At 38.1% G+C, this 25,304-nt stretch overlaps 2 protein-coding genes and 1 long non-coding RNA gene across 17 annotated transcripts in view; 1 reads left to right on the top strand and 2 right to left on the bottom strand.

Moving 5' to 3' along the window:
* Positions 1–69: 69 nt before the first annotated feature.
* Positions 70–676, bottom strand: COX7C (Cytochrome c oxidase subunit 7C). 2 transcript variants are annotated; one of them, XM_017142544.3, is made up of 3 exons: positions 496–676; positions 242–388; positions 70–177 (listed from the first exon to the last, which is right to left on the bottom strand). In XM_017142544.3, exons 1-2 carry the CDS (start codon positions 577–579, stop codon positions 272–274), a joined length of 201 nt encoding a protein of 66 aa, XP_016998033.1. In that variant the 5' UTR covers positions 580–676; the 3' UTR covers positions 70–177; positions 242–271. The 2 variants fall into 2 exon arrangements, with proteins under 2 accessions (XP_016998033.1, XP_016998032.1); XM_017142543.3 differs by having other exon boundaries at positions 237–388; positions 496–673.
* Positions 677–1,819: 1,143 nt separating this feature from the next.
* The window catches only part of Pkn (serine/threonine-protein kinase N), a 37,526-nt gene continuing 14,041 nt past the window's right edge, over positions 1,820–25,304 (top strand). For 4 of the 13 annotated variants that reach the window (XM_070212957.1, XM_070212955.1, XM_070212952.1 and 1 more), the window contains exons 1-3: positions 12,533–12,653; positions 14,969–15,159; positions 21,746–22,067. In XM_070212957.1, the coding sequence (XP_070069058.1) occupies positions 15,094–15,159; positions 21,746–22,067 (388 nt within the window). In that variant the 5' untranslated portion in view covers positions 12,533–12,653; positions 14,969–15,093. Of the gene's footprint in view, positions 1,957–2,732; positions 3,030–12,532; positions 12,654–14,968; positions 15,160–20,935; positions 21,372–21,745; positions 22,068–25,304 lie in introns of those variants that run through there. The other 9 variants (XM_070212947.1, XM_070212948.1, XM_070212956.1 and 6 more) reach the window with 7 other exon arrangements.
* On the bottom strand, positions 8,137–13,230 carry LOC138912335 (uncharacterized). Of its 2 annotated transcripts, none has more exons than XR_011417863.1 (3): positions 12,786–13,230; positions 12,443–12,725; positions 8,137–8,379 (listed from the first exon to the last, which is right to left on the bottom strand). It is a non-coding gene; the product is annotated as an uncharacterized lncRNA (long non-coding RNA). The 2 variants fall into 2 exon arrangements; XR_011417862.1 differs by lacking the exon at positions 8,137–8,379 and adding an exon at positions 10,007–10,239.

Genomic DNA, 25,304 nt, shown 5'->3' with positions numbered 1-25,304 from the left:
TTGTGGTCTAATCACGTCTAGTTTGGTTGATCCCTAAAATATACGATCTTAAATAAAAACATCCACGACTCGATTCTACGGTTACGGGTAACTTTATTTCGTTTCCACTTTTCACTTAAATCTAAGCTGTAACACACTGAAATGGCCTCCCGGCTGCTTTACCAGATGACGCTACATCTGAAAAGTGGATAATTTCCTTAAAAATGGCATACATGTAAGAAATCTGACAAACTAACCTTACATTTGTTGTTGCTGTCGCCAAGGGAGCACCTTACTTCTTGAGCAGCTGGTGCCTGACGATCAGGAAGGGCGATCCGAAGCCCAAAACACAGCCGATGGTGAACAGGGCGGTGATCCTGTACTTGTTCGTCAGTCCGAAGGGCAGATTCTGCAAAAAGATTGGGTTTCCCGGTGTTAAAATTGATTTTTCACTCTTTCCTATTTGGTCACGGAAATTATGTAACCCACGGAAAGCGCTTGTTTTCCAGTACTCACCTCGCCGGGAACTCCGCCGTGTCCGCTGAAGCGAACCATCGACTGGGAGAAGTTGCGTGCAATCACACTGCTGCGGCCCAACATTTTGCAAATTGGTTTATTTCAATAATAATTACACAAAAATAGCGTTCGCAGTTGGTGCGCGGATTAGAGATGACGGCTGGTCGATAGCTCCCCTGCTCATAACATCACGTTAACAGCGAAGAGGCTGCTGCTAGCAGTAACTATCGGTATAAAAATACTTTATAGCCTGTTCATAAGGGGGATTCCCTAAACTGTTGAATTGCTGAATTGATTAATTTTGGTCAGCTGTTAATCAGCTGTTCCATACAAAGTCAACTTTCAGAAATTTCAGCAATTCATCAGCCTCGGGGCTGCTGAAAATTTTGTTGAATTGCTGAAAAGCCAGAGTTGTCACCTTTTTTTAAAAGTCGTGGCAACTCTGTATCATTTTAGTATCACCAGTACGCATTATTTGTTTTAAAATCAACTTAGAAAGCATATTTGTGGTTCTTTTTACCTTGGTAACACCTTTAGACAGTAACTAGCAATAATAAATCAAATTTTACATGCTTTGAGTTCCGTGAAACTTTTCAACAAATAACAGCTGTTTGAAAATTCAACAGGAACCATTTTGGGTCGTTCCCTTAATTTTTTGTTGAATTTTCAACAATTCAGCAATTCAACAGTTTAGGGAATCCCCCTATAGTTTGAACTTCATACAGATGGTGCTTCTGCAACTGCTACCAAATTCCACAACAGCGACTTTTCCTCCCATGAGACGTTTGTACGTTTGAACCCTCCCCCCACACGTAATCATTTCTTCATACAAACGAATTTTTTTTGCGCTAGAGTAATCATTTGGTTGACCGATTTTACAGTTTTTTTTAATTTTCAAAAATTATGTTGTTTTAGAGAGTAATAAAAGTGACCAGCCAGCATGGGTAAAATCGTTGCTTTGTGTGTCCCAGCGACTTAAACGGAGGTGGAGAGGATGTTCCAAGGGCAGGCCAAATTATTTCACAGCGCAGGACAACACCCCAAATTGTTAAATTATAAATTTTTTAAATGAACCTTGATTTTTAGTCTTGCGGATGGATCGGTACTAAGAAAGCAATTCATATAAGTTTTTGACATTCTTTTTATTTTTATTATAAAACTAAAAGTTAATATGAGATTCAATTTTTTTTTTTAATCATATTTGTTAATAATACCCTTATTGATCTAGCTGTTTTCATAAATGAATAACCTATATATATTAGATACTATCGCGATGGTCATCGATGGTTTCGGAATATACCTCGAAAACATCGATAGGGTCACTATCGATGGCTTGCCAGCTCTACTGGCTCTACTCGAACATCCGTGTGTTGGGTTGTATTTTGCGTTTTAAATCACAAAAACACAAATAAATACAGTGTTTATTTATTGCATGCAGGCGTTATGATTTGAAAACACAGAGTGCGTGATAGTTAAAAAACTTGCTAATTTCGAATTGAGTCAACGCCACAAAGGCCAGCAACAATAACCACACACCGAGAGAAAAGAGAGGAGACAACGCAGCAGCAGCAAAAGAATTTTTCGATCTGAACGCAACGAGTGAATGTGCGAGCGAGACAACCTGAGATTTGTATAAAAGATAAAAAAAGATGAAGAAGATGCCGAGATAATTGTAAACCCTGTGTGTTTGTGTGTGTGCTTGCGAGTGCTGAAAATTTTTGTTTAAACAATCTTGGCCGTGCCATTAATTCAAGGTGCATATAAATGCGGATGTGGCCATTTAAACGACAACCGGTATTTCGTCTGCCCCTCTCCTCACATCCTTTTTTGTTCTTTAGCTGCGCGAGTTGCTTTTTGCCGCCACTTGCGCTGCATCTCCCCTCCCCCTCGCACTCGCTAGCAAGCTTATTTATAAACCGAGAAAAAGAAGCACCGTTCAATTGTGGGCCATTTCAGTGTGAGAGCGCCATTGTCTCTGGAATATGCATAATATTTAGCAACAACAAAAGAGGGGGAATGTGGGGGAAACACGCAAGAAGAAGAGCAAACCCCATCTTTTTGTTCCGCTCGCAACTATTGTAAATGAGACGCTCTGTCCCTCTCTCTCTATCTATCTTTCTCTCACCTTTCGGCGCTGCCACTTGTTGGTGTGTTTGTTGTTTGCTCGCTTGGCTGTGTGTGTTGCCCTGCCCAAAAACAACTGAGTTCTATTCATGTTTTTGCTTTTCTGGCCGCAGGAAATCAAATGAGAGCGCACTCGATAAAAGAGATAAAGAAAATACTGTTCGGCGTCAGGTGTTAAAGTGCTAAACAATTCCGAAACGCAAAGAAAAGTAAACAAAAAACGCGACGCGTGTGCTTGTGTGCGGCGCCAATAAAAATAAAAAACAAAAAAACTGCCCCCAAAATAAAAAAAAACCCAAGAACAACAACAATATTAATAACAACCAACTTTTAAAAAACGACAAGAAGCTAGGGCATCGAGTGATTCAACGCGGCGCACCAAATAAACCATGTCGGATTCGTATTATCAGGTGAGTGTGCTGGTGTGTGTGGGAGTGTGCGTCTGCCGGTCAAATCGGTTGCTTAATATTTTCCCTATCAGCCAGCTTTCTACCCCGCCCGCTTTGTTACTCGCTCTCTCTCTCTCCCTCTCTTGGATTTAATATCGGATCGTGGAAATTCCAACGGGAAATACAGTCTAACTTCTATAAAGCGAACTTTTCTAATCCTAGGTGATTAGTATAGTATAGTACAATTAGGTTTTCGAAGCAAGTATTAGATCGGTGAGAAACCAACTAGCTTTACAAAAATATTCATTTATTTTTTATTTAATGAAGTACCACATCGATAATTATAAATTTTTCTTTTGTTTAATTTTTGTAAGTAAAAATCAACATTTTTCCTTGTTGTATTATAAAAAACTAACTAAATTTTTAACTACGCACATATTCGTATGCCCGAAAAATTGGTGATTCACGATCTAAAAATTAGCAAAAAATGGATTTTTGAAAATGTGATGGTCATTATGTACATTCCCACTAATCGAATTTGACCGTGGCTCATCGAAACAAAACGTCAAGTCCGCTCTGAGCCAATTCTGGTATGATTATAAGTGCTCTCCTTGCTGACGCACCTGTTGCGCACCTGTTGCGCACCGGTAGTTTCATTTCCAGCTGACGGAAACCACTTGTGGGTCATCCCTGGAGCTCTTTAGTAGCCCCCCATCGGCCAGGAATAATAACCGGGCCAATGAAAACGGCAACAAATGGCTGCAAATGACATCACTTTCGTTAGTTGGCGTGCACAAATCGCGCTCCACATTCAAATTCACATTCAGCTCGGCAAGTGGCAATTGCCTTAAGTGCGTGACCCGCAGCCTAAAAATAGACACCCAGCGGTCAATATTTTAATGGACCTTTTTATACCTATCGGGTAATTTGAGCGCAGTCCAAAATATGTTAATTTCTTGACCATCGGATGTAAATGGAAATTTTATAGGCTTAAATCTTGAATCTTAAACTTTTTTTTGTATAATTTTTTTTATTTTACGTTTTTAGGTCTCTAGCGAGACTTTGCTGTTTCTTTCCGTGTAGTACAATTACTGGCGAGGCTACAATTAGTTGGGTGCCTTGCAATCAGTTGATTACAGGGTATTTAACTGTGCAGTTTATAAATAGAACAGTCTTTCAAGTTGTTTTGGTCGATGCTACACCGTCTTATCTCAGTACCGCCTTATCGGCCTTTATAAGTTCTATATGCATCTTTTGTGGTGAAATTTTTTTTATCGCGAACAGCATCCATCACGTAGTGAATGACTCAGAAAAATCATTCAGCACTGACCCATTAAGTTAAATTCCTGAAGCCATTCACCAAACCTCGGAGCTATTTTTTGAATAGTAAATCTTTGCGGACAGGGATTTTGAAAGTGCAAAACCCCTCGAAAAAGTATAGGCCCAATGGAAGTCACACTCGGTGATTAGCCAGAAAACCAGATTCCTGAAGGAGGAGCAACGGCAGCTCCTACTTACATACTTTTGCCATTTACGATGGTGCACCTGAGTTTAAGACGAGACGCAATCTGCCCGCAGGTTCGCTTCTTTCAGACAGAAAGCCGAAAACCGGTTTCGGTTTCGATTTGAGCCATCTTGGCGTTGTTCTAAAGCTGGTCGGCAGAACAGGGTCAGCCAGTTGGCATGGAAAATGGCAAAAACCTAGAAAATCCTGGTCTGTTTTTTTCAACGAGTTTGCAAAGGTAAACAGTTACTTTATGTGAGTAAATAAGATTTTTATTACAGATAACACTGGAATATTCTAGTCAATAAGAGCTTTGCCAGTTTTATCAAACTTACAACGTATTTAAAGGGCTCCACTTAATATCTCAAAATGATAGCCTAAACTTTTCAAACATCTTGTTTACTTTTTCTTGAGTGTTTCAAGCAATGTTGATTTGTTTAACAAATTTGCAATGGGCAAAAGGCCTCGACAAACACACTTGGCATGCATGCGGAATGTTAGGCAAACAGTTTGTATGGTATGGCGGTTGGCCCATCAAGTGTCACGTGTCCCTGCCCCTCAGCCCAACTTCCCCGCCTCTTGGCCATCTCCTCCATTGTTGTGTGGCCACATCTTGGCCACTGACAGGCTGTCAGAACAAACAAAGGGCCACACAGGGTCCGAGGGAAGGGGGCGAGGAGTTCCGCAGGTTGTTGTCTCCGGGGTCTGTTGTTTACCTTTGGCTCCGACTGCATCCCAGAAAGTGCCTGCGACTGCACGATAATTCTACCAATTAAAGGTTCATTTTTTCACTCAGGAACTTTATTCAGTATTTCTTTGTAAGTCACTGATTAAAGCTTAATTTTAACACTAAAAGGAAGTGTAACAACAATATGTGGGCATAAATTGTATTTTTGATATTCATGAAAGTTTTCCCTATTTAGGTAAGAGTTCAGGTTTTATCAATACAAATATACAGATACTCTCGATACATTTTCAAATCCAATGTTTCTCTGATTCATTGGTTGAATGAGTGGTATACACATAATATATTTTTAAACCTTATTCCGTGTTCCTCTATTTTTACAAAATATAAATGGCTCTCAGATACCGAAGAATATATAGATACTGCAGGGAATTTCTTTAATTAAATTGCCACTCCGCCCCTGTCTTGTTTACAGTTTCAATTTTCCTCAGATTCTTCGCTTTGTTTCCGCACATTTGATTTGCACGAGTTTTCCTCAACCCTGGGATGGGATGCATTTCATTAAATTCAATTTGTATCTATTAAGTTGGCGTTGCCCAGCCTGATGGAAGCTGATAAGGTATCATACTGCGACTAGTCGTGACTGGTATATGTAAATTTCAGCTGCGCAAAAAAAGTTTTATTTCATTTTGACGATGATGCGACTTAGTCTTGAGACTTGACTTTGCGTCAAAATAAAACGCTTTTCCACTTTCACCACCCTCCCGCAAAAACAATTCCTTTTCTCAGATTATTTTGTTTATTTTCCCTTGCAGTAGCCAGTTGTTGTGCTGATGTTTCGTTATCAATTCGACCCTCGGAGCTGCTTTGCTTGCTTACATAAATTAAGCAATTAAATGTTGCAAAATATATTCATCGCTGCTAGTCAAGCGTTCAAACGGAAATTTTATTTCCATTAGTTTTTCTTCGATTTTCCCGAGAGGCAAAAGAAAGTGTACTGTGCGGGGTCGACGGGCATTGAAAATCATTTAATTAACTTGCTGCCAGTCGCTGGCCTTTTGTTATTGTTGTTCGCTGGCGTTATATCACATCCATTTTGCCCCTCTCTGCATTTGACTAAGTTAATTCATAGCTCGTTATTGCCTGTACAGCCTGGCCACCCCTTCCATTTCCTCCCGCCGTGGGCACATTTAATTGCTGCAATTGATGAGTTCAATTGCGCAAATTATTGCGCTGACTTGGTGATACAGCTGCTGCTACGTTCCTTTTCCCAGATCGATATGAATTTGTGGGTGCTCGCGGTGGTGGCCTGATTGGATTGAGGCCTTGTTTATGTTGCTCGAGCAACAGGTGAGAGGGTAAAGAGCTATTCTTCCGTGATATAATGGAAAATTGCCTGAGAAAGGTATTTTATTGGGGTTGAAGTGAAGAATTGATGGGCTTATATTGGAAGCCTGGTAAAAATTTAATTTTCTTTAAAATCCTTAATACTTAATTTAATTTATTTACTTTATGTATCGAAGAATGTATTTAGGGATATGCCGGCAAAGTATTTTTAATTTCGCTTTATTATTTTTAAAGGTATTTATTTTTTAGATATTCATAAATTGTAGTTAGGAATTCTTTAAACTTTGCAAATTAACTTACCTTATTTTAAAGATGATAAACAGTTGACACAAAGATTTTGTATGTTTTGGGATTCCAAGACTACTAAATTTGTCCCATTTTGGGTGCCTCGCTTTTGGCGCAATTCTTTCGCCTGGATTTTTCTTGGCGAACGGGTTTTCGCCTTGAACTCGAATAGGTGGAAAACTCGAATTCGGCGCATGCAGGTGTCCCCAATTACAGTGGATTCTTGAAATTGGGACATCGTTAGTTAGCCAGGTTGTTCATTTGGCTTGCAAATGATGTGCCCCAAAGAGGGGAGGGAGCAGCTAGGAACTAAGAACCAAGAACCACAACAAAACAAATGCGGAAACTAGTTGCAGAAGTAGAACTTGTCTGGTTTGACACCAGGAATGTGGTGCACCTTATGCCAGCATCTTGAACTTGCCACAGTTGCTGGTTCCGCTTGAAGTTGCTGTTGCAGTTATATTTTCTGTGCCAACACTGCAAACGTTGCACGTGCAGCCGTCGAACAGCTGGCTTTTGTTGTTTGTTTGCTCGTTTTTGGTGGTCTTTGCGGCCGTCCCGTCCATTTCCATCCAATTTTCTTCGCCTGCGACGGCTGCTGCGGTATCATTGATTTCTGTATAATTTTCGTAATTTTCACTTTCACTCGACCAAAAACGAACAAATGGCAGACAAAAACAAAAGCTGAGGCCGCCACTGCGACTGCGGCTATTGCCATAAAGCATTTTTCAATCAAATTAACAGCATGTTAATAGCATAACAGAGACATGCCATTTGTGCATATGCGAGTGAGAAAGAAACGGAGATAGGGCTTATAGGAGCACTGTAACTATTTTTGGATACTTTAGGGATCGTATCAACGATTTTACATTACAAATGATAAGTGGCTTGAATAAACATATGACATACGAGTAACAGCAGTATTAGTTTGCAAGTCTTAAGCTTGGAAAACAAAATAAAATTAATTCTGAAATAGTGGCCAGTCTGTATAAATAAAATGGTTTCAAAGCAAATGTTTTAATAGTCGTGTTCCTATTATTTTAACATATATTTGGTTTTAAAATAATAATAAAAAATAAATATTAAAAAGCCTTTTAAATCGTTTTTTATCGAGGTTTAATTGTATTCGACTAAATTTTTATTTTATTTTTTTTTAGTTCGCTTTCCTATAGATTTTCCTATTTTTCCTATTTTTTTCAGTGCAGAGACAATGGTGCGGAGAGAAAGAAAGAGGAGAAAAGCGTGCCAAGCTTTACTGCAATTGTTTGGCAAACACCTGCAATGCTCTCTCCCTCTGCTCATCTCATCTCGCGCACTCTCCTCGTTTGAGTGCCGCTCTCTGCCAATTTTCCCACTCTAAGCTGGCTTCCTCAAACAGACTCCGTTGTTGCCGCTTGCTATACCATTTTTTTCGATCGCTGCAAGTGTTGTTGACCGCTGAGTTTGACGCCGAAGCCAAAGCCTCAGGCGCTGCTCTCAAAATGCCGTTGTTCGTTGATTGAATGCAGCACCAACAACAAGCCACAAACAACACTGCTCCAAAGCTTCCACTTTAAGAGATGAGTAAATAATTTAGTAAAACGGGAAACGTGGCTTAGATAATGCTAATAGCACGTATAGGGGTGTTTTAAATTCGTATATTACTATGATATTTTATTTGGTTGTATTTCAGAACACCTAAATACACTAGGCGAACTTATTCAATCAGTTCTTGACTGAACCATTAACAAATACCCTTTATTTTAAATGAAATAATTTTACCAGAGTTTCTCTCTATTTTATAAAGCAGGCCACTGTGCTAAAAGTTACAGTTTACACATTAAAAAATTTAATTTAAGTAATTTGGATTCTTATAGCAAGCATTGACGTTTGATTTAAAGTCAAAGTCTTTAATAATTTGTAAAACCCATCTCCTGCGATAGTTCTAGTCCCAACGATAGGTACTACACTAAGCCATCTGATTTGTTATCCACAGACTAGTGTTTGTGTGGAATCCATGTTAATCACATTACGTGTGCCCGGCTAATGCCTCGCCGATTCTGTGGGAATTGCTCTGATTTTTTATTTTTATCGCTGCTTGCAGTTGCACCTCTGAGCTCTTAATGCAATTAGTTAGATCTGTTGTTGCTCCTCCTCACCTGTGTTTTTCCTTCAAATGCTCTTCGACACATCAGTTTTCCCACTGAAATGTAACTGTAATGCACATTTTTTTATGTCTTTTTACTGTAGCGAAACTTTGATATATTAATTGGGTTGCCGGTGCTTGGGATTTCGGTGATAAAAGGTTTTCAACTGGGGCTGGTTTATTCTTTTTACTGGCTGCTTGTGGAGATGCAAATGAGAGTCGACACCCTTCGAAAGATGTCTTAAAGCCAGCCAGTCGGAACTTTTCAGGGGGAAGGGCACCTTCCTCTTTGACGTCGGCCGACACTGTGGGCCCTTTTCCCTGTTTTTCCCTGTTTTTCCTATCTTTATCCCGCCCTCTTCTGGCCGTAAACGATTCTTCTTGGCAGCCATTGTTGCCGCTGCCCTGTCATTGTCGAAAGTTACAGGTAAACTTCTTTGTCTTGAATGTAGTGAAACGAATTTAAAGTTGCAGAAATAGTAGATTAGTTTCTTAAGTCCTTAAAACATTTGCAACTTAGAACTAACAGATATGTACTAAAAGAATTATCTAACATTTGGTTCCAGTAAATCCCATTTCCTTGTAATACAATTCTATAACAGAAGTTTTACTGTACCTTCCCTGTTTATGCTGTACTTGTTACTGCATGTTGCTGTTGCAAACGACAACGATGACTTCCCACAGCCGCATCGATGCGACAACAAAACAGAGCTAAAGTTAAGCCAAAGTTAAAGCCAAGAGACAGAGTTTTCCCTTTCGTTACGTGACAGCGCCCAAGCAATCACACGGCCCGAAAGGCACCATCCTACAGATACATTCACAGAGACATCCACGTCTGCAGATTCATCTGCAACAGCCATTGCTAAAACCTCAGACAATCTGCATATCCATTCAGATCTTGACTCGGCTTTCGTTTGCCATGTGGTAAGAGTACTTCGTTGTGGCATTGTTCTTAGCTCCGTTTCCCTTAACTTAGTAATGACATAATTGACAGGCACTCATTTTCCGGCTGAATGCGGCAAACTTTCCCGAAATATCAAAATCCGTTTCCATTTCATTATAGATCTAGCCAAAAAGATTGCGAGGTTTATGCAACTTTTTGTGGATACTGCTTTTTTTTATGTTGAACTTGGTTTTATGAACCAATCGTTATTAATAATTACAAATAAATTTATCTAGAGGCAATTTAAAAACTTAAAACAGAAGAGTAAAAATTTAACTGTTCTCGAGGGTATCAAATGTTCATCAACTTGGTCTTCAGCTTGGACACTTTTCCTTTTTTGGGCTTTAAAGAAAAGGAGTTGGAAGAGGGGCGTGTAATTATGATGAAACTGGCTGACTTGACTTGTCTGCTGGGCAAGTTTTTGGGCGCTGTTTTCAAACCGAGTGCGTGGCAGTGTTTATAGTGTTTTGATTCGGTGTTCGGCGTTTTGGGTCTTGGGTTTGTCAACCTCTGGGATCTTGGATCGTCGTGGGCTGGGCGACTGGCATGACGCATTCGACGGCTTTTGGTTTAATTGCCGCTTTTTGGTTTCGCTTTTCCGAGCGAACGGAGCGCTTATCAGTCGCTGCACTTGGCATTGCCAACATTTTCTTTTTTGGCTTGCGGTTGTTCGTTTTGGCTGCACATCCGACATCCGGTTTCGGGTTTTGCCAAACAATTTCCGTTTTCCCGATGCGCGTAGTATCGGCAAATAAACACCCCCACACCAACCCAAACGTATCGATTCGAAAACCCTTTTATAAAGTCATTGAATAGGTCAGGCGGGTGAGTCAGGGCCTTCTTAAAGGTTGGCGGAGTGGGTTAAAAGGGAACCTCTGGGGTGTGGATACATATCTAATTAGTCACTCATTTGCAGGGCTTCTTCACCTTTTGTTCGTAAATATTCGTAAGGGTTGTCGGCCCTCCATTCGATTCTATACAGTTGGAAGTTAAAAGCATTTTATGAAAACAAGTATTAAAATAAACAATTGAACAATACAATTCAAAGTTTTAATCTTAACCAAAAATAATTAAAATGGTAAAAAAAATATAACAATGTTTGTTTTTAAAATATACTGTGCCTTTCAAAAAATTATTTTAAAAAAAAATTATTTACAGTACTTACGTAAGTACAAACATTTCGATTCTTATGAATTTGTTGTAATCCGCAAAAAAATGCGTAACAATGCCAGTACTTTCATGATATATTCCAGTTATTAAATAATATTTTTTAACCGTTTTCTTAGCATTTAGCTAGAATAAAATGTTAAAAGTTTTTCAAAAATGGCAGCCTTGGGGCAAAGAATGTCTCTCGCGTGGAGAAAGCCTTGCGCTAAGAATTTTTCTAATTGAAGCGGCGCCATGCTGAGACATGGAATTTTCCCCATTTCCTCGCTCGCCCATTTTCCCATTTTCCCATTTTCCAGCTATTTTTGGTGCTTATGCAAATGACGACACTTGGCTTATCTCTTGGCTTATTCTCCGGAATAAACAATAAACAAAAGTCGTGGCCAACTAAAATGTGTGACAGTTTCATAATAGTCAAAAATCAGAGATGCGGAGAGCTTATTCTTTCGTTTAAGAGGGGGGAGGGGATCTCTCTCAAATGTTAATCAAACATAGCTGTACAATTCCCAGAACTGGCACAATGGGAGAGTTAAGAACAGAAAGAGAGGGGGCTGTGCGGATTGAGCCAAGAGGAAAATTGAAAAGAATCTGAGCGGAGCCAATTAACAAACTTGAGTTGCAGTTATATTCATCCGCGCACTCTTATTTGGCCTCTCTTTCTCTCCGTTTTACCCATAGAGCATCATTTTTAGAGCATCACATCATGAAGCTAGCTGCACTAAGAAAAACAGCATGTTACGAGTATATGCTTCACAAGAGGATGATAAATTAAAACATTAATATATATTGAATATAAACATAAAACTGAAAAAACTGGCTTCAGAAATAGGCAGTTCTTTTTTTTGAGCTTTTACTAACGGAATCTTAATATTTTTTCGCTTGAATTTAATTTTGGGATGTCGGTGGTGAAGGTTTTTTCCCTCCTAGCTGAAAACTAGTTAGTTTTGAATCTATCTTAAGAGTCATATCATTCAATATCTCTTGATGATCCATATTCAGATTGTTTTCAAACTAATCATAATTTAAAGGAATGCAATCTATAAGTTCTGCGTTTCCTAAAGTCAGGGCTCTTGAATACAGCGACCGATCTTTCGGTCTCACTATATCACCTATAACGATTGCACCACTCTCCCAGTTCTTCAAGCCGCTCTCTCACACTCTCCCACAAACATCTCACTCTCGGCTTGGAGCTGCGGGCTTTGGGTTTGTGTGCTTTTCTTCAGTTCGCTCGCGGACTTTGAATAAGCCGGTTGTGTCGCTGGTTCGCTCGGTTTTCGAACTCTTTCGCCTGGTTCGTTTGTTATTGTTTGTGTGTGAAAGTAGCGGCGTGCAGCAGAAGCGAATTGCATAAATTGGGAAGCCGAAGCCTTTATACTACCTGGTGATTTTCGAATTTCTTCCATCGTACGGGTGTGCAAAGATATATGTTTTCCAACGGATGACGCACAACTAAATACGTTTTGGCCATGTCAATGTCCTTAATTTCGAGAGGCACGCCCACGCCGCGCGAGTGCGGATACATATACCAGTCCAGCAGATAATGCTAAAGATACATAACAGCAATGGGATTAGCCGATTTCGAGCTTAGTGTAAGTTGCTAAACGAATCTACGCGATTTGGACCATTTATTTTACGGCTTCTTCGTCGGCTTCAGCGGATTTCTAGTTAATAATTAAGACAAAAGGCGAGAGATAAAAGCCACAGATACAGATACTACTTACAGATTCAGATACACAAAACGGCGCTTGGGTGAAATTCCATTTCTCTTTTACTTTTTTATTTCGTTTGGTTGCCAATCGCTTCGTAAAAAGTGAAAATCCAAGTGACAATCAATTAAAATTCGAGACCAGTCGAAAATCGATTTTCAGTTTCAAGCGGGCCAACATTTTGTTCTAATTTTGCCACAATTTCGTTGCGGCCACCTCGTCTCCTCTTTCACCCTCTCTTTATCGACGCTTCTCTTTTGCTGGTTTTATTTTTATTTACGGTACTTACGCTGCCGAGGCTTAACCCAAATTCACTTGTTGCATGTGCTGAATAAGCAAAAAATCGTTAAGAAAAAGAAGCGTTGAAGAAAAATGAAAATTTTCGTTGTTTTTAGTATTGTTGTCACAGTCGTCGATGCCTTTCTATGGCTTTGCCTTAATGCCATGCGACTGGGTCAAAACCCCCCTCCCGCCTCCCCCTTTTAACCATTTTCCATATTGGGTCGAACTCGAATTACAAATTAAAAAAATAAAATACGAAATAAGAAGCGTTGACAGCTTCAGTTGTCAACTAAACTAAACAAATTCATCAGCACATACATATGCCATAATGAGCTGTGCTTGCCTTTAAACGCTTTTGGAAAATTTATTATTGACACTCGGAAAAATCTAATTTCCAATTCCCCTGTCATTGGGGTTTTGCAATGCAAAATCTCATTCCAAAATCGATTTTAGACTGTTTAGGCGTTTGTCCAAAAAAATACAAAACAGAAACAATAATAACAGAGCCAGTTTGTACCTGTTAATACTGTTAAGCAGTCTTCTGCTCATAAATGGTCGAGTAATTTCTGATTTTTTGGCACCTTATTTTGGGGAGCAGGTATCATGACTAGTTGATTGGTTTGGAAAGTGAAACGGATTGTGTTTTGTTCATTTTAATAATAGTTCAACATGAATACGATTTTTTTTTACTTAAACTTGAATTTTTGCTGTTTTCAATCCAGAGTTTTGTTTGTTTAAATTATTCTTTTTTAAAATGTTTAATTATTTCGCTAAAATTTGCCAACAAAGGTATCTTATTTTCCAATGTAGGGCATTTGTCATTCCACATCTGTATAATAGTCGGTTTGTGTGTACCTTTCCTATGTAGAGTGCGAAAATTAAATCGCTCATTTGAACCACAAAAATACAAATAAAAGCAATAATATCCCCCCGTCTGCACATGTGTTTTGTGGACGTGCGTGGGCCGATCAAGTGAAAAAGCATCGGATCGACCAAGGGTATATTATGGGTTGATATATGTTTATGTTGATGTGTTTGCCCGTGGAGTTTATATAGCTGGCGACCTTGTTTTCGGTTTGATTTCATGTGCGTGCGGCAAACGCTTCAGTGTTTCCTGCCCCGCTGAATATTCCCAATGCTGGAGCTTAAATAGCAGGTTCGCTTCTGTGTATGTTATGATTTTTCTCTATCTTTTTCGGAGGCAAACGACCGATTAGAAATCGTAAGTTACATTGTTGCCCATTGGTCATTGGTAGTTGTATTGCCCCCTTCACCTCCCGAGTCAACAATTTGGACTTCAAAGCGGGCGCCAATTATCAATTTATGAATTGCCGCGGGCCGAATCAAAGTGGTCCATCATCATTATCATTAGTTAACTGAATTTACTCTGACTTGATATACTAATAAATGTTTTTTCTCTTTTCTTCTCGTTGCAGGTAAATGGAAAATTTGTTTGCTTTAAGCGAAATTTGTAGAACTTTCCAAGAGAAATAATTCCACATAATGTTTCCAATAAATTCAAGCGCACACGTGTCAATATCTGTCTGCACTCGCCTCCCTTTTGCATTTGCATGCCAATTTAAAATACGAATTCTGTTATTTCTTCCGAAATTATGTGCGCAGATCGAAAAGCTTTCTAATCGCTTTTACGTCGCCTGAGCGGAGCGTTTTTCCTCCTTAGCATTGCAGTTTGCGACTTGGCAGTGCCTTGACATCGTCGCTTTTTATATTCGATATATCCAAAACGTATATACATATAAGTGTGTATATATGATGAATTCATAGACGTGGAAGTGGGTGCCTGGTGCTTTTTATTGTGACAAATATTTGGCCAGCTTTCCCACAGCGACAGATTTTTGCGTTGTGCGATTTTTCTTTTGGAAAATGAGTATACAAATTTTCGCATATTTCTACAGTGAGATAACGAAAAGAAAGAAATTACAATTTCTTATATTGCAAATGTGTAACTTTCGGTATACTTGTTCCAAAGTAAAAACAAATTGTGAAAAATAAAGTAAGCAAAATAATAGGAAACCATAATATGGCATTGACTATGAATATGGTGTTTCTCAAGGATTTACGTTCGCGCCTCAAGGGATATCTACACGTATGTATTCAAGGTTAATAAGAAAGTGAATGATTGGAGATTTTATTTTTTAAATATTGGTATTATGTGCCAAGGGACTAATAAGTTTGAAACGTATTATGCATCTGCATTTTTCTATGATATTTCGATCCAATTAAATCTACCGGAAATATTCCTTAAACAGCTATAGTTAATAATAATTACCGCAATTAAAGTCCTAATGTGTTTGTACATTCCGTTAAGCCTTGGTTAATTAGCTCATTAAGGCAAAGAAGCTGATAAGCAAGTCGAGTAGACTGAACGTTCTCACTTGTACTGCCCGTTCCTCTGTGTAATTTCACTCTGGTTTTCTACCCACACAAATGCGGCGTGCGTCAAAAAGAAATTCATAAATTTTTAACAATTTATTGAAGTTTTCTTACGCCGCCTCTGCCCATTACCCTTTGTTGTGTTGCATTTTTGTGCAACTTTCTCAGACAGCTGCTGTCATTATACATGTAGCGCTTTTATATCGCCTTTGTCTCAATGCAACCCGCCAAAGTCCCGACGTATAATGAACATGTCGCTATATCGCATATAATGCTGATTATTCAAGTATGTTGTGTCAGTTTTTTTTTCATTGCTCCGCAATGCTAGGTTTGCATTTTCCTTTGCCTTTCTGTAATCACGTTATGCAATCTCATTTGGCTTTATTATGGTTATCAACATCGAGATGTTTTCAAGAATGCGCCGCTAAAATTTCACATGCGACTAACATTTTCCACACAAACATTAGAAATACTTAGAGTTAAATTTCGATTATAAAACAAGATTTGTTTGATTTGTGAAAAGTTGTTGGTGACTTAAAATATGTTGACCGAAAAAATTCCATATCTGAATTCCGAAATGAGCATATTCTGTATTAAACGAGAGAGAACGCTATAGTCGAGTACTTGGACTTTCAGATATCCGTTACTTAGCTAAAGGAAGTGCGACTGAGATGAAGATACACAGAGAAAATTATACAACGTTTTAGGTGCCGTTTTCATATAAAAACGTTTTCAAAATAAAAACAAGAAAGGGAGCTAGCTTCGGCCAGCCGAAGCTTATATACCCTTGCAGATCATTCCTATTAATTAACAAATCGCAAAAATGTTCAATTTTCTAATATTTCTCATTAATTTTCCGATCGTTCCTATGGCAGCTATATGATATAGTCGTCCGAATTGAAATTCGGAAATATTTAAAAAGGGTCATATCCTAGAGTAGAAGATAATACAATAAAAACCAAAGAAGCTAGAATTTATTTCCTATTACTTTTCCATTAATTTTCCGATCGTTCCTATGGCAGCTATATGATATAGTCGTCCGATTTTGATTAAATTAAAATTGAAATTCGGAAATATTTAAAAAGGGTCATATCCTAGAGTACAAGATAATACAATAAAAACCAAAGAAGCTAGAATTTATTTCCTATTACTTTTCCATTAATTTTCCGATCGTCCCTATGGCAGCTATATGATATAGTAGTCCGATTTTTTAAATAATTAATTCGAAATTCAGAAATATTTAAAAAATAACATCCCCAAAAGTAGAAGGTAATATTTCAAAAAACACGGAAGCTAGAATTTTTTAAAGTTTTTTTTCCGATTGTTCCTATGGGAGCTATAAGATATAGTTGTCCGATCCGGTCGGCTCCGACATATATACTACCTGCAATAGAAAGAAGACTTTTGCGAAAGTTTTGTCCCGATAGCTCAAAAACTGAGAGACTAGTTTGCGTAGAAACAGACAGACGGACAGACGGACATGGCTAGATCGACTTGTCTTGTGATGCTGATCAAGAATATATATACTTTATGGGGTCGGAAACGTCTCTTTCACTGCGTTGCAAACTTCTGACTGAAATCATAATACCCTCTGCAAGGGTATAATGAAAACGTTTTAAAAATGCAAAGTAAAATAAATTTGGATGAAACGTTTTACTTTTTAAAATGTTTCATCCCTTATTTTGCACCTAAAACTTTTGATAATTTTCTCTGTGTATGCAGTCATCAAAGCTACTTACGCCGTATAGCGGCTATTTCATTTTTTGCTCATATCTTTTTAATGGATTTGTATTAATAAACACAACAAAATTACATTTACACCTTTATAAAATCTCCAAAGATGTGGGCGCCTGGATTTTTTGAAAGTCCTTTAAAGCGACTGTGGGCGTACAAGTGGGCGTGGCAGTCGGATGAAACAAACATACGCTGCGTAGGAAGCCCAAGGATATGTGGGGTTAGTCCCAACTTTCAAGCTTTTGGGGTTTCCGAGATCTCAGCGTTCATACAGACGACGTCAGAAAAGAAAACGCTTTCTTCTACTTGTTACACACTTTTCCCCGAATACAATAAAACCTTTTACTCTACGAGTAACGGGTATAATTACTGACGATCCACTATATCGAATAGATGTCATGGTGTTCCAATGGTTATAACATCAAAAAGGTCGCTCTTCGTTAAGAGGGTAGTATAATTTCAGTTAGAAGCTTGCAACGCAGTGAAGGAGACGATTCCAACCACATAAAGAATACTAGTCTCTCAATTTTATACCCGTTACTCGTAGAGTAAAAGGGTATATTGTATTCGTGCAAAAGTATGTAACAGCTAGAAGGATGCGTTTCCGACCCCATAAAGTATATATATCAGGATCAGGATCACTAGCCGAGTCGATCTAGCCATGTCTGTCTGTCCGTCCACTTATCTGTCTGTCTGTCTGTCTGTCTGTCTGTATGAACGCTGAGATCTCGTATACTACAAAAGCTAGAAGGTTGGTATTTCCCACACACATTCTTGGGCTTCCTAGCAAGTTTGTTTCGTCGAGGATCACTAGAGCACTAGAATCTTGGTCGCGAGAGGGATAGAGACAGAGCATTATAAGAATTTATTATACCAATTATACAAATTACTCGTATTGTATTCGTATAAAAGTATGTAATAGGTAGAACGAAGCCGAGTCGATCTAGCCATGACTGTTTTGTCTGTCTGTATGAACGATGAAATCTCGGGAACTATAAAAGCTAGAAATTTGGGATTATCCATGCAGATTCTTGGGGTTTTTTAGGTGGCACCACTGAGTCACCGCTATCGAACTACGGTGGGAAATTGGAATTAACTACGACCCTCTGTAGCCGAACAGTTACTGAGAACATCCAAATATAACGAGCGGATGGACTTGCACCGGTGTGTGTGGTGTAGCGCATGTTTGTTTCATCAGAGTGTCACTCCCCCTCAATCGCCTTAAACGATTAAAAAGGACCTTTTTTTTAACAAGTTATGATCAAATAATGGATATCAAGCAGTGCAAGCAGTCGCTTTGCTGTATGCATTTATCTGAGCAAGGGGTATCTCGACTATAGCGTTCTCTCTTCTTTTAACTGCAAGGGTATATAAACTTGTGCTTGCCGAGGATAACTTACTTTCTTGTTTAAAAATATTATTTTCAATACCTTATTTATTATGCCTAGGAAACCTCCCATATATATACCACAATGACTTTGTGCATTTGCTTGATGATTCGTCTGTCTAAATAGAAAAGTGGGGTGAAAAATAAATGAATGTGGGTGGGATGGCTTTTTACACTTACAACTCGCTCGTTCGAGCTGGCTGTTTGATGCAGTTCGTCGGGCTCTATCGATTTGGATTTTAAGCTAATTGCCAATTAGCAGGATTGACTTAAAATCGCATTATCCCATCAAAAGTACTTGCTCCATCTTCTCTTCTTCAAAAGGAGCTAAATGTTTCGTCATTAGCCAAGGTTGCGTTCGCAGCGAATTGAGTTGCGTGGTTTGAGCTTATCGGACGGCGAACGAACCTGTTGCTGCTAAACGGTTGCCGTTCGTCACGATTCGTTTTTCGTTTTTCGATTTTCCCCCTAACAAAACCACACACACCGGTGCAAGTCCAGCCGCTCGTTATATTTGGATGTTCTCAGTAACTGTTGGGCTATAGACGGGCGTAGTTAATTCCAATTTCCCACCGGAGTTCGATAGCGGTGACTCAGTGGTGTCACCTAATTATTGGTTATTAATCTGAACAAGTGTTGCCAATATTAACATAATTATCTCAAGTGCCAGTCATTCAAATAGTGCAATTAACGGCCCTAAAAAAAATCTGCAAAAAAAATAAAACTCAATCAGTGTGGGTGAAAAAGTGATTCAAAATGTGTGCCAACTTCCGTGGGTGTAAACAAGAGGCTCTGGAATTCAAAGTTTCTTGCCAAACTTATCAGTTTCCCCGGCTCTATGATAAGAAAACGTTACGCACTCTTTTATTATTTTTCTGCCAACTCAGGGGCGCATTCATTGGTATAAGAAGGCGCTTTAGGAAATAACTGACAAGTTTCAGGGTCGCAACAGCTTTACAAATAAATAAAATCGATAGAAAATCTTGATAAAAAGTGGATAAAACCAAAATCTAATGGGCTTGTTATCTATTTAAAAAAAACAAAATATACAGTTTTAGGTTCTTAATGGCTTTATATTTCATGCAAATAAATCAAAGATACCTATTATAATTCAAAGCGTTTAGGTGTGGTTTCGGTATACAAATATCACACGAATTACAAAAAGTTTTTAAAGTCTCAGTGGATTAAATACAAAATGAATACACACTGTTAACGAAAGTTCAGAGAATGATAACGCAATTCGCGACATTCCTTAATGAAAAATTCCCACCAAAGCTCGCCATACTTTTGCTGGTACGGTTTTAAAAATATTTACAATGAGTTTCCCATAAACAATTGTTTATTGAAAAGTGTTTACTCTGTACCTCTCTGCACTTGCCACTTTGTTTGGGCATACATATATGCATATGTTTTGCAGACCGTAGATTTCAACAGGAATCGAAAATAAACATATTCAATCGATAGCACAACTGGGTAACTTTTGTTGTCCATGGCTCATTGTGTAAATATGTGCAAACGATTCGCCCTTAAATACAGAATTTGTGGAAATAAAAGAGAGGAACATATTAACGAGTAAATATGTTGTTTTCAAGAACATAAAAATTAGTTTATACATTTCTGACAGATAAGAATGAACTTGAACTTAAATAAAGAGTTTATAAGAGAATTTTAAGTGCCTAAACATTTTAATTTCGTCTTAGATTACTATTTGAGTATGTATTCCCAGTCGGATATTTTTCTACTTTTTATAACCGTACTCGTAGAGTAAGAGGGAAAAGTATGTTATATGTGTTAGGATCACTAGGCGATCCAATTAAAGTTTTTACCGATAGATGAGTGACGGGTATCTGGTAGTCGAGGTATTCCTCTTGTTTTCTTCTAATATAGTACTTAGTTGGAAAACGAATGACGGATAAGAATAACGCGCAATCTAAAGACTTAAGAATAATTATGATTATTTGTGATTCTTGTTGTCAATCGAAGTTCTTTCTAAGCAAACTTTCGCCTATCATACAAATTGGCTAATATATCTGATATAAAAATTCGTTGTGAAAGTGTAGCGCAGACGATGACATTCAATTGAAGTCGATCGATTAGAATTCCAATTTGCATAGCAATTATCGTTGAGTTGTTCGCTTGTTTCAAGTGACACCTTTGTCGAGTTTTACCGGCCAAGAAACGAATGCTTCGGGCCGCAATGCATTGAGTGCTTATCAGACAGAAGCAATCGAGAACCGTTTAATGAGAAAGCCAAAGAAACTTGTTGAGCTACAAGAAAAAGAAGCACAAAAAGTCAGAAGAACCTGGGGAGGAAGGGAAAACATTTTCTAGATAAACGGCAGTTGGAGTCGTGTGAATAAAAGTGTGTGTATTTTGTTTTTTGTGGGTCAGCCTGTTCCAGCTAATTACCGTGAACTTGTCAGCGCGCACAAAACGGCTGTAAAATGACCAAAGTGAGGTAATAAACCCGACGACTTAACAAGAAATCCGAGTGAATAATGTCCAGGCTGGTAAAGAGAATCCGCAGCATGATCAATCCAAATAGCCAGCGGGATCGCGAAGACTCCACCTCGATATCCACTTCAGAGGGTGGAGGTGCTCGCAGGAAGTGCCACTCCCTGCCCCGCCGTTACAGTAAACATTCGACAGCGCGACGATCTAACAGCGGTTTGTGGAATAGGCTGGTCACAAATGTCTTTGGTGCGGAAGATGCCGATGACTTTAATAATGATGGTGACAGTAACGACGGTGCCATATTTTACACCGATTCGGTTAATGGTTCAAACTATGAAATATCTGGAAAAGTGAGTTATAAAAACGCAGAATACAAATATTTCTGACTAAAACAGAGATTTCATAACATTCCATTCCGTTCTATTATTTTTTTAAATAGGTATATTTTAGTTATTCTTATTTTGAAAAAGAAAATTTCATAGTTAACTGAAGTTTACATGTTAAATATAGTTCAGTCTAAAATATTAAACCTGATTTAAACAAAAGAAGGTAAACATTCTGAATCTAATGGACATTAATAATATGAATTTTTAACACATTACTTTTGTTATCAGTAATTTGTTTGGGGTGATAAATACTCTTGACAATTTATATTAAATTTATCTTATGATACTTATTACTTTCTAGGATTTACTAAGAGTTGGTTTTTCGTTCTCATTCACAGGGCGAATACATCAAGCATCCTGTTCTGTACGAACTCAGTCACAAATATGGTTTCACAGAGAATCTGCCCGAAAGCTGTATGTCCATACGGCTGGAGGAGATCAAGGAGGCGATTCGGAGAGAGATCCGCAAGGAGCTAAAGATCAAGGAGGGGGCTGAGAAGCTACGCGAGGTGGCCAAGGATCGGCGATCCCTCAGCGATGTGGCCGTTCTTGTCAAGAAGAGCAAAAGCAAACTGGCCGAGCTCAAGTCCGAGTTGCAGGAGCTAGAGAGTCAAATCCTCCTGACATCAGCCAACACTGCCGTCAATAGCAATGGACAAGGTGGGTACCCGAATATGATTTCTCGCGGGATTGGGTAACTGTTTCGTTTTGAAAATCTTTTAAATGCCAAACTTTCGAAACGCCAATCATAAACTGTTGCAATTATACGAGAGCAAAAGTTGAGCATATTTTCATGCATCAAGTTTTGTGAGCAAGTGTAACGAAACAAGTGTATTCCCAATAAAAACGAAGGGCGCGGCTAGGGGGCGGGGCTACAAACGAAGCTATAGACAAAACAAACTATAAAGAAAAGTTTCGGCAGTGGAGTAAAGTTGAAATACCTTTTTCAGGTAAAAGATAAATTTAAGGTCATGGGACAAACTTGTTAGTTATTTAAATTTTTGTTTAATTGTAATTCAATTGTAATTAACAACCAAGATCATTGTTATACACATTAACTATTGTTTTTTTTTAAACTAAATGTATGTAAATGTAACCAATGCATGATTTGAAACTAAGGTCATGTAGTCTTCCAAAAATGAAAGTACCCCTTTCTTAATAAGAGTATTTTCAAACAAAACCGAATGCCGAAATTGCTCAGGGCTTTGAGAATGGTTAAGCCCGTCTTTAACGAGTCTTTGTCACGCACTTGCTTTTACCACACTTTTCTTGGCCCATCACTTAATGCTTGGTGACAAAAAATACATTGTGTTGGGTGTGAAAGATCTGATTATCGCATTATATATGCCCTCGTATCTTTAACAAAACACTTCGTGATAGACTTAGCGACAAACGAAATGTTTTCTTTATTCTCTTTTTTTATGTGATCCAACCTATTGACACAACTGGCGTAAAATGTGATACGTTTGTTTTGTTTACATTTTCGAATGGAGACAGCGTTCTGGCATTCCATTTATGTGCTTCCGTGTTTGGCCAATACCCCAAACAGAAGCATTTGACCCAGAAGAATCATCCACTGCTGCATTGTGTGGCGCCAAAGTCGACTTTCCATATGTCAAGCGATTGACATGTTTGGCAGCTGTCAGAGAATGCTGCACAAATGCCGATTCTCTTTGAATAGATAGATGGTGCATATAGATCTAAACATATATGTGCTTTTAGTTAGTGCCAAAGAAATAGTCTATAGAAAAGCAAACAAACCAAGAAGACTAAAAAAAAACAAGAGAGAACGCTATAGTCGGGTTGTTGTCCCGACTATCTAATACCTGTCACTCAGCTAAAGGGAGTGCGAACGCTGTGTTGGGTTGGTGTCCCGACTAATAATCGTAACTCAGCTAAAGGGAGTGCGAGGGAGATAGATATATAATTTTTGATTGCGTATAACTTTTTAATGAATGGTCCGATGGACATGGCTAGATCGACTCGGCTAGTGACCCTGATCAAGAATATATATACTTTATGGGGTCGGAAACGCTTCCTTCTAGCTGTTACATACTTTTGCACGAATCTAGTATACCCTTTTACTCTACGAGTAACGGGTATAAAAACATGTTTTGAGCTATTTATTTGGCAGTTTATTGATTAACAAAGTAGATGGCTCAAATCATTTTTTTTTTTGGTTCACATATTATCTGTAAAACAATTGACAGAAGGTGTAGGTGTACATTATATTACAAAAGTAATACTCTTATAGACAGGAGCAAATTGTGAAATTACCCTTGACACAATTCTTAGTTTTTATTGTTAAATTTTTATTCTTATCAAAGAACTTCAAGCCCTTCAGTCAATATTGCAATTAGTCCATAAGAAGCATTTTTATTGCTCTGATTTTATTCTCTTTACTAAAATATGTTCCTTGTTTTTTTTTATGAAAAAATTGTTTAATCTGTAACCAAACATGGCATTATATAACACTTAGCAACATTTTTATGGTTTTGAAATGTGCCTGCATTTTGGATTTCAAAACCTGAAAGTAGGAATAAGATTTAAACCCCATATGGGCAATTCTCTGCTGTCGCACGCGACGTTCGTACCCTTTGCGGTGAAAAAAACCATCTTCCAGGACTTCTTTTCCTTTGACACTAGGCTCAAAGGGTTTGGTTAGCACTAAAATATGTGCTACAGCTGACTTTGAGACATTTTTCGTTTTTAAGATATATCAAAAACCAAAATGAATTTTTTGACTTCCTGCTTAACTTTTGATTGTAACGAAACGTGAAGGAATATTTTAATGCAGTTAATTTCATAGTGTTCCTTGTTCTTTTGTCTTTAAAATTTATTTGGTTTTCGAAGTGTCTGTCACACGCTACATGTTGCACGCGACAGTTTTTTCCGTAATTTTCTTAGATGGTTTTTCTGTAACCTTAACGTCATAAAAACCGTTAAAGAGCCACTTTAAAAAATACCAAAAAAGGACTTGGTTAAAATCTCCAGAGAATTTCCCATATATTGTATTTTAATACCAATTGCTATGTTTTATTTACATTATTGGGTCTACAGTTTTATATTCACTGTTTAAACCAAATTTAATAGCTTGTTGCACCTTTCAATGTCTTTATCTGAAGTAATGTTGAGGACGCGTACCTGAAACTTGAATCGGCTTACGATATGGTCGCTCGGGACATTTGCACGCCTTTAAAGTGGAAAAAAATTGGAAAAAATTGATTTTTATTTTAATTGTGGGCTTTCCTTTTCACTCTTCCTAAGCTCTATTTTGTGTAAAAATCTTGATTTTGTACCACTTGTAGTTCTCAAGATATCGTTAAAAAACTGTCGCTCGGGACAAAAATAGAAGTGATTTTCGGGGAAGTTCATTTAACACTAGAATTTAGCGAATTCTGATGGAATATGTGAATACGATTTTTTTTAGAATGGTGTCCAAATATGTCGCTGTGAAATGGTTTTGGTTTTACTCAAAAATGGTTTGCCGTTTTTTTTTTATGCAGTTTCAACCACATTCGCTCGGGACATTCGCTCGGGACATGTCGCTCGGGACATTTTTTCTTGGCGATTTGTAAAGTTTATTTCTTTACCTCTATTTCTCAATTAGTGGCTGTTTTGTTTTTAACTTAATAGTTTAACATGTAAATGAAGCATTCAGTACAAAAAAATGTCACATATTCCTAATGGATAAAAAAAAACAATTGAGGATGGGTCCAAAAAATAACAAAAACTTATTTTTGCGTATATTGGTGGGCTTTGTCAAACTATTCTCCAAATTTGTAGTTAAGCTCAGGATCCAACTAATTAGAAACTAATATCGGGGCAAAATCATGCGGAAATATGTTTTATTCAAGTTTCAAGGTTTTTGGCTTGGTGGACTTTTTGGTGGATGTG

This window comes from Drosophila takahashii, chromosome 2R (genome assembly GCF_030179915.1).
Source record: "Drosophila takahashii strain IR98-3 E-12201 chromosome 2R, DtakHiC1v2, whole genome shotgun sequence".
Classification (NCBI taxonomy): domain Eukaryota; kingdom Metazoa; phylum Arthropoda; class Insecta; order Diptera; family Drosophilidae; genus Drosophila; species Drosophila takahashii.
The sequence above is the reverse complement of the archived record's forward strand: the minus strand, read 5'-3'. Positions and strand labels throughout refer to the sequence as shown.